Below are 9,020 nucleotides of genomic sequence, written 5' to 3'. Positions count from 1 at the left end.
TGAGTCTTTCTCCTCTCCTTCAGCAGCAAGGCAACCACTGCAGGCCAATCCCCCAGGTCAGGGACAGTATTCCTCCTTCAGCTTTCTAAGTTCCTTCTCCTCAGGCAGAGGTTTCTTCTTGGCATATCTGGATCTAATTTCTTGGCAGCAGGGTCCCAATACTTATACCCCTAATCCCTTTGTTCCTCTGGGGAAGAGGGGCCTTTGCCCAGCCAGAACCAGTTCTTGAGCACTTTGTTGACATGTCTCTGACTTTCCATTCAGGGTGCAGGGCATAGACATCAGCTGCTCCACAGGAGGTGGAGCCAGCATTGTGGTGGCAGAGCACAGCCCTATTCAGAGTCCAGGGGCACTCCTCCTACCCATCTGGATGTCAATCTCTCTATTCACCACCAGGCTACCTAGCCCTGCCCCTCTGGGTTTCCCCAGCCCTGTCACTCACAGAAACAGACAGCAGATACACATCATTGCAAAGGCGGCCTGAAATGGTTAGGCAAGCAAATACCAACTTTCTAAAAGTGGTATTTGCAAACACAGAATATTAAAATAATCTTTACTGAAAGATGTATTTTATCATTCTGAGTTCAGGCATACTAAACTCGAATTTCTACCATGTTCCCTGGGTCGGTTAGGATCATAGAATGTAACAATTCTAACAGCCCATTCTGGCCTATGGGAACAGGTAGCCTTGCAATAGTGAAAAACGTAAATGGCTGTAATTCACTAGTAGGACATTCCACACACATCAGGGCTTGTCCTACCTTTTGCTTACAATGCACCCTGCCCGTGGGCCTACCATAGGGGTGTCTGAGATGAAGAAAAGGGAAGGTTTAGGGACTGGCAAGTGGGTGCACTTTCCCAGTCAGCATGACAGTACCAGACTGCACGCAGGTTTTGCAATGGCAGACCTTAGACACATTTTACAAGGCCGCTTCTGTGGGTGGCACAACCAGTGCTGCAAGCCCACTAGCAGCATTTGGATTTACAAGCCCTGGGCACTCCTGGTGCACTTTACTGGGGTCTGACAGTAAACCAAATATACCCAATCATGGAATCACTAATCCATACATCAATTTATAATAGGGAGAGCATATGCACTTTAGCACTGATCAGCAGTGGTAAAGTGCCCAGAGTCAAAAAACAGCCAACAACAGGTCAGAAAAAATAGAGGAGGATGGCAAAAAGTTCAGGGATGACCCTGCAAAAAGGGCCAGGTCCCACAGGTGCGATTGAATGTTATTTTTTGTATATCTTCTTCACCAAATAAAAATAAAGAATGTTTCTTTTCTTTTAGTCCACATGGTGCTTGCCTCCCACTGTGTATCCTGGTGCATCATGTTGCTTTGCTATGTGTACGGAAGTGAACAGTCTCTGGAAACAAACACTTTTATAATGCTGCGAATACTGTTATCTGTTTTTCTTCTTTACTGCTAGTCGGGTCTTCTAACACCTGGTATTTCAATGTCCCACATAATTTGAATTTGATCTTTTTCCGTAATTCATTCCTCTCACAATAACTGCACTGTTCTGCTCTTGTCTATGTCTTCAGATGGGTCAATATTATTTTTGATGTACTTAAGTTCTTTCCAGGTTCTCTACATCTCTAGGATTATTTCCATGTGAGTTAAATTAAGGAGTGCATTCACTGAGGGCTGTGTGGGATCGAAAATTGACAAAAGCCCTTCACACTTTCAGTGCCCTTCTCTGTTTTCCCCTGTGTGTGTTCGCTGATGACTTTGTAGCTCTGATAATCGACTAAAGCTCTTTACACATTCATTGCACTTAAAGGGTTTTTCTCCTGTGTGAGTTCGCTGATGATACTTTAATGCTGAAAAGTAACTAAAACTACTGTCACATTCACTACAATGATAGGGTTTTTCCCCCGTGTGTGTTCGCAGATGACTTCGAAGGTTTGATAACTGACTAAAGCACTTCCCACATTCACTGCACTTGAATGGCTTTTCCCCCTCGTGTGTTCGCTGATGTCTTTGCAGGGCTGATAATTGACTAAAGCTCTTTACACATTCATGGCACTTGAATGGTTTTTCCCCTGTGTGTGTTCGCAGATGACTTTGTAGCCCTGATAATCGACTAAAGCTCTTTACACATTCATTGCACTTAAATGGTTTTTCTCCTGTGTGAGTTCGCTGATGATACCTTAATGCTGAAAAGTAACTAAAACTACTGTCACATTCACTACAATGATAGGGTTTTTCCCCCGTGTGTGTTCGCAGATGACTTCGAAGGTTTGATAACTGACTAAAGCACTTTGCACATTCATTGCACTTGAATGGTTTTTCTCCTGTGTGTGTTTGCTGATGAGTTTGTAGCTGTGATAATTGACTAAAGCACTTTGCACATTCATTGCACTTGAATGGTTTTTCCCCTGTGTGTGTTCGCAGATGACTTTGTAGCCCTGATAATCGACTAAAGCTCTTTACACATTCATTGCACTTAAATGGTTTTTCTCCTGTGTGAGTTCGCTGATGATACCTAAATGTTGAAGAGCCGGAAAAACTACTGTTACATTCACTACAATGATAAGGTTTTTCCCCCGTGTGTGTTCGCAGATGACTTCGAAGGCTTGATAACGCACTAAAGCACTTTGCACATTCACTGCACTTGAATGGTTTTTCTCCTGTGTGTGTTCGCTGATGACTTTGTAGCGGTGATAATTGACTAAAGCACTTTGCACATTCATTGCACTTAAATGGTTTTTCTCCTGTGTGTGTTCGCTGATGACTCCTTAATGCAAAAGAGTGACCAAAACTACTGTCACATTCACTACAATGATAGGGTTTTTCCCCTGTGTGTATTCGCTGATGTGTTTGAAGGCTTGATAACGCACTAAAGCACTTTGCACATTCACTGCACTTGAATGGTTTTTCCCCTGTGTGTGTTCGCTGATGACTTTGTAGCTCTGATAATCGACTAAAGCTCTTCCCACATTCATTGCACTTGAATGGCTTTTTCCCCTCGTGTGTTCGCTGATGTCTTTGCAGGTCTAATAATTGACTAAAGCACTTTACACAGTCATTGCACTTAAATGGTTTTTCTCCTGTGTGAGTTCGCTTATGACTTCGAAGGCTTGATAACTGACTAAAGCACTTTGCACATTCACTGCACTTGAATGGTTTTTCTCCTGTGTGTGTTCGCTGATGATCCCTTAATGCTGAAGAGTAACTAAAACTACTGTCACATTCACTACAATGATAGGGTTTTTCCCCCGTGTGTGTTCGCAGATGACTTCGAAGGCTTGATAACTCACTAAAGCACTTTGCACATTCACTGCACTTGAATGGTTTTTCTCCTGTGTGTGTTCGCTGATGACTTTGTAGCGGTGATAATTGACTAAAGCACTTTGCACATTCATTGCACTTGAATGGTTTTTCTCCTGTGTGTGTTCGCTGATGATCCCTTAATGCTGAAGAGTAACTAAAACTACTGTCACATTCACTACAATGATAGGGTTTTTCCCCCGTGTGTGTTCGCTTATGACTTCGAAGGCTTGATAACTGACTAAAGCACTTTGCACATTCACTGCACTTAAATGGTTTTTCTTCTGTGTGTGTTCGCTGATGATCCCTTAATGCTGAAGTGTAACTAAAACTACTGTCACATTCACTACAATGATAGGGTTTTTCCCCTGTGTGGATTCGCAGATGACTTCGAAGGCTTGATAACGCACTAAAGCACTTTGCACATTCAGTGCATTTGAATGGCTTTCCCCCAGTGTGTGTTCGCTGATGTGTTTGGAGGCTTGATAACTTACTAAAGCTCTTTACACATTCACTGCACTTGAATGGTTTTTGTCCTGTGTACGTGTGCTGAGGAAGCTTGAGTAGTGATGACGAACTAAAGCTCTTGCTGCATGTGTATGATTCTTCTTTCTTAGTTAGTGTCTGTGGGTCGGGTATATATTTGTCTACATCCCATGACTGTATTTCCTGATGGGCCAACATGGCTGATAAAGCACTCGTGTTTTTCTCACACACTTTATATGTGTGCCGTATTTTGCATGTTTGATTTCTGTTTTAACAATAAAATGCAATAGCCACCAAATATTTGCCACGCTCCTAATATGTAGAAGGTTTCTTTGTAGGCGATTGTGTCTTTAGATTGGATTATGGCTATGCACGCTTGCGGGTAAAGATGTATCTTCCTTCTGGCCGGTGCAAATTGGGACAGTCTGTTGTATTGGAGATATAAGAACTCCTCTTTCCTTTACCCGTCAGTTGTCCTGCTCTGCTCTGTTGTGCTTTTCTCTGGTTGTTGTGAGTTATCCAGAAAGAGTTTACAATTTACCGAGAGCACGGAATGATGGCTTGTCATCATATTAGAAAACAGAGCACTGCGGTAATCACATCACACCGATCCCATGATCAAAGCTGGTGTTGGACACTTGTTTATACAGGAGGCGGTTTGTTATTGTTGTTGCATTAATTTTCCTAAGGTCATTTCTTCATCATGTGGCGTGGAGGTGCACAGCAAAGACTTACAATCACTGAACTGCCCTCGATGCTTCATCCGGGATCTGTCAGTTTGTGTGCAGGTTCCTCTGTCGCCGACTGCGCTGATGTTTTCCTGAATACTGTAGCTCATTATTTCTGCTATTATTGAAGATTTACAGCATTCGCTTCATTATTGATGGTCATTTCATACAGTCAAGGCTTGTTTTCTGTTGGATGTAAAGATATTTAAAATTACTAAATTGAAACATAATGGAATGAGAATTCACAATGTTTAACTGGTTGGAAAAGACATTTCGGGGGAGATTTACCAAATCTCCACGGAATGCAGCGCAGCCCCCACCCCCGCGAGGCTGTGCTGCGTTGCGCGACAGGGAGGGAGCAGGAGAGCACCATATTTTCACAGATATGGCTCTCGCCTTCCCTTTCCCTTGCGCCGGCACTGATTACAGCGGCCCTGCGCCATGCACACACCTTAGCACCAGAGCGTAGGGGGTGTGTGTGTGTGTGTGTGTGAGTCCAGCATTGGTTTTGTACAGGAAGGGCACCCTTCCTGTACAAAATACTATGACAGACACGAGGGAAAGATTTTCCCGCTTTGTATGCGTGTTGCACAGTGCAGCACGCATGCAAAGTCAGAAAAGGAAGGAGAAATGAAAGCCTTTCTCCTTCCTCGTGTCTAGTTTAAAAGGGCGCAGTTTTCTCTCGCTAAACCCAATCTACTGTATTTGGTAAATTGGGTTTAGCGTGAGAAACCTTGGGTGGTTGGCTTTCAGCTCATGCTAACAGATTCCTGCAATCTTTTAACACTCCCACCCATCTAGATGCAGATCTCTCTATTCACCACTGGGCTGACTCATCCTGTCTCTTGGAATCTCCCAGCCCTGTCACTCAAACTCCAGACAAGAATACACAACCTAGCAGAGGCAGGCCTGGATAGTTAGACAAGAAAATACCTACTTTTTAAAAGTGGTATTTTCAAACACAGAATGTTAAAGTCAGCTTCACTAAAAGATGCATTTTATCATTCTGAGTTCAGGCATACTAAACTCGAATTTCTACTGCTTTCCCTGAGTCAGTTAGGATTATAAGATGTAATAATCTAACTGCCCATTCTGGCCTATGGAGAACAGGTAGCCTTGCAATAGTGAAAAACGAAAATGGCTGTATTTCACTATTAGGACATGCCACTCACAACAGGGCATGTCCTACCTTATACCTACAATGAACCCTGCCCTTGGGCCTACCATAGGGGTGTCTGACAAGAAGAAAAGGGAAGGTTTAGGGACTGGCAAGTGGGTGCACTTGCCCAGTCAGCAGGGCAGTACCAGACTGCACACCGGCTCTGCAATGGGAGGCCTTAGACACACTTTTACAGGCTGCTTCTGTGGGTGGCTCAATCAGTGCTGCAAGCCCATCAGGAGCATTTGGATTACAATTCCTGGGCACTCCTGGTGCACTGTGCTAGGGTCTGACAGGTAAACCAAACCAGACAATCATGGAATCACTAATCCATACATCAATTTACAATAAGGAGCACTTGCACTGTGGCACTGGACAGCAGCGGCACAGTGCCCAAAGCATCTAACACCAGCAAAAACACATGAGGCAACAGCAAAAATGGAAGGAAGACCCACACCAATGGCGCCAGGTCTAACACCAGGTTATCAACTGAAGGTAGGTCTAGAGGTGTTAAAACAGTATGTTTACAGTCGTGACGTGTGATAATAGCTACTCCTCCACCAACTTTCCCCTGGGGACGGTTGGCTTGGATGATGTGGTAATCCAAAGGGAGTGCAGCAAGAATATCTGGGGATGATTCCTGAGATAGCCAGGTTTCAGTGAAAGTCTGGCTGCTCGAATTTAAGCAACAGGAAAATGTCCATCTGGTGCTTAACCATTGAGCGGGTGTTCAAGTATATAACAGAGAGCTTCCGAGCGCCATTGCACTCTGAGTCTGAGGAAGAACCACTCTGTGAGTACCACAAAGTTCAGAAAAACTGCTCTGGACGCTAAGATCCCCTGTGCAGTCAAACTAGAATAAGTGAGGAGATTAAGTTTGGTAGAAAGTTTGTGCAGCGCTATCAGCTCAGAAGCGCTATGGCTAATTTTATTTTGGGCATAATAACAGACCCCAGGCCCCGAACGACCGCAGACGGGCACAGACGGGCTTGCCTTCGGTGTGCCTTCGGCACGCCGCCGGCACGTCCTCTGCTCTCCCGCGCTGTGACCGGCATGAAATAGCCGATGGCAGCCTTAGCTCCGCCCCACCTACACTCTGATTGGCTCCCGAGTAGGCGTGACAGCCAGCAGCAGCTGGTCCTGCTGCGCGTGTAAGTGCGCAATAAGCAAGTTTTAAAAATGCATACGAATTCAATACAACAACAGTTTTAAAAAGGAAGCAGGTTTTTGAAAGTGAACGCTAAGAGCATGGGTATCAAAGTGTTGTCCCCGACACAGGGAGTGCAGTAATATTTGTTGTAAATGCTCATGATGCATTATTAACAGTGCCTTCCTCCACACAGGGAGTGCAGAAACGCTTGTTTTAAATCCTCATGATGCATTCTTAACAGTGTAGTGCCCGAAACAGGGAGTGCAGTAACATTTGTTGTACATGCACGAGGCATTCTTAACAGTGTCGTCCCCAACACAGGGAGTGCAGTAACATTTGTTTTAAATGCTTATGATGCATTCCTAAAGTATCGTCCCCGACACTGGGAGTGCAGTAGCATTCATTGTAAATGTGCGAGGCATTCTTAACAGTGTCGTCCCCGACACAGGGAGTTCAGTAGCATTGGTTGTAAATGTGCAAGGCATTCTTAACAGTGTCGTCCCCGTCACAGGGAGTGCAGTAGCATTCGTTGTAAATGTGCGAGGCATTCTTAACAGTGTCAGCCCCGCTGCAGGGAGTGCAGTAGCATTTGTTGTAAATGTGCGAGGCATTCTTAACAGTGTCATCCCCGACGCAGGGAGTGCAGTAGCATTTGTTGTAAATGTGCGAGGCATTCTTAACAGTGTCATCCCCGACACAGGGAGTGCAGTAGCATTCGTTGTAAATGTGCGAGGTATTCTTAACAGTGTCGTCCCCGACACAGGGAGTGCAGTAACATTCGTTGTAAATGTGCGAGGTATTCTTAACAGTGTCGTCCCCAACACAGGGAGTGCAGTAACGTTTGTTTTAAATGCTTATGATGCATTCCTAAAGTATAGTCCCCGACACTGGGAGTGCAGTAGCATTCATTGTAAATGTGCGAGGCATTCTTAACAGTGTCGTCCCCGACACAGGGAGTGCAGTAGCATTGGTTGTAAATGTGCAAGGCATTCTTAACAGTGTCATCCCGACACAGGGAGTGCAGTACCATTTGTTGCAAATGTGCGAGGCATTCTTAACAGTGTCATCCCCGACGCAGGGAGTGCAGTAGCATTTGTTGCAAATGTGTGAGGCATTCTTAACAGTGTCGTCCCCGACACAGGGAGTGGAGTACCATTCGTTGTAAATGTGCGGGGCATTCTTAACAGTGTCGTCCCCGTCACAGGGAGTGCAGTAGCATTCATTGTAAATGTGCGAGGCATTCTTAACAGTGTCAGCCCCGCTGCAGGGAGTGCAGTAGCATTTGTTGTAAATGTGCGAGGCATTCTTAACAGTGTCATCCCCGACGCAGGGAGTGCAGTAGCATTTGTTGCAAATGTGCGAGGCATTCTTAACAGTGTCGTCCCCGATACAGGGAGTGCAGTACCATTCGTTGTAAATGTGCAAGGCATTCTTAAAAGTGTCGTCCCCGTCACAGGGAGTGCAGTACCATTCGTTGTAAATGTGCAAGGCATTCTTAACAGTGTCGTCCCCGTCACAGGGAGTGCAGTAGCATTCGTTGTAAATGTGCGAGGCATTCTACTCCTAATCTGAGAAAAATCCTAACTTTAAGGCTTTCGCTATTCACAGAAGGTATTTAGGAGTCCTAAAGTTAGAACTCTTAACTTCTGTGAATACCGAAATGAGTAAGTGCCTTCTGTGAATACCAAAATGAGTAAGTGCCTTCTGTGAATACCAAAATGGTAGTAAGTTTAGGACTTTGTCTTAAATTAGTTCTGTGAATCGGGCCCTACGACTCTGACAATCAGAATTGGACGCAGTTTCACCACTCTATCTATTACTGCCATGCTGATTGGCATACCTTTTAATTTTCTCAAACACATTCAACATCCACCATTGTTTCATATTGCACCCAGCAGATCTTCCACGCATCTTTTCAAATGGAGATTTTCCTACCACACCCCTAGGAGTATTGCGATAACTCCAAAACACTTTTCTAAGGGACTCATGACAATCTTTACCAGAAGCCACGGCCAATTGCAACCCTTCCTTCAACACTTTTATCCACCTTTCCACAATGTCATTACTTTGTGGATAATATACAGATGTGCAAATATGTTAAATCCCATAAATCGATAAAACATTTCTTCTCCCGGACCCCATTATCCATCACTAAACTTTTAGGGAATCCTTCTCTTTCAAACACTTCTTTTAAAAATAGAATTACACTTTCGGATGTG

The 9,020-nt window shown here is 44.5% G+C and overlaps 1 protein-coding gene across 1 annotated transcript; it reads right to left on the bottom strand.

The window, feature by feature from the left end:
- Window positions 1-1,279: 1,279 nt before the first annotated feature.
- On the bottom strand, window positions 1,280-4,665 carry LOC146839216 (uncharacterized). Its single transcript, XM_085603221.1, has one exon. It carries the CDS (start codon window positions 3,960-3,962, stop codon window positions 1,692-1,694), a length of 2,271 nt encoding a protein of 756 aa, XP_085459347.1. The 5' UTR covers window positions 3,963-4,665; the 3' UTR covers window positions 1,280-1,691.
- Between the last annotated feature and the right edge of the window lie 4,355 nt (window positions 4,666-9,020).

This window comes from Triturus cristatus, chromosome 4_2, assembly GCF_964204655.1.
Source record: "Triturus cristatus chromosome 4_2, aTriCri1.1, whole genome shotgun sequence".
Classification (NCBI taxonomy): domain Eukaryota; kingdom Metazoa; phylum Chordata; class Amphibia; order Caudata; family Salamandridae; genus Triturus; species Triturus cristatus.
The sequence above is the reverse complement of the archived record's forward strand: the minus strand, read 5'-3'. Positions and strand labels throughout refer to the sequence as shown.

Bases quoted from the DNA above. Each gene is read 5' to 3' on its own strand.
- LOC146839216 (XM_085603221.1), bottom strand. From the start codon at position 3,962: ATGTTGGCCCATCAGGAAATACAGTCATGGGATGTAGACAAATATATA.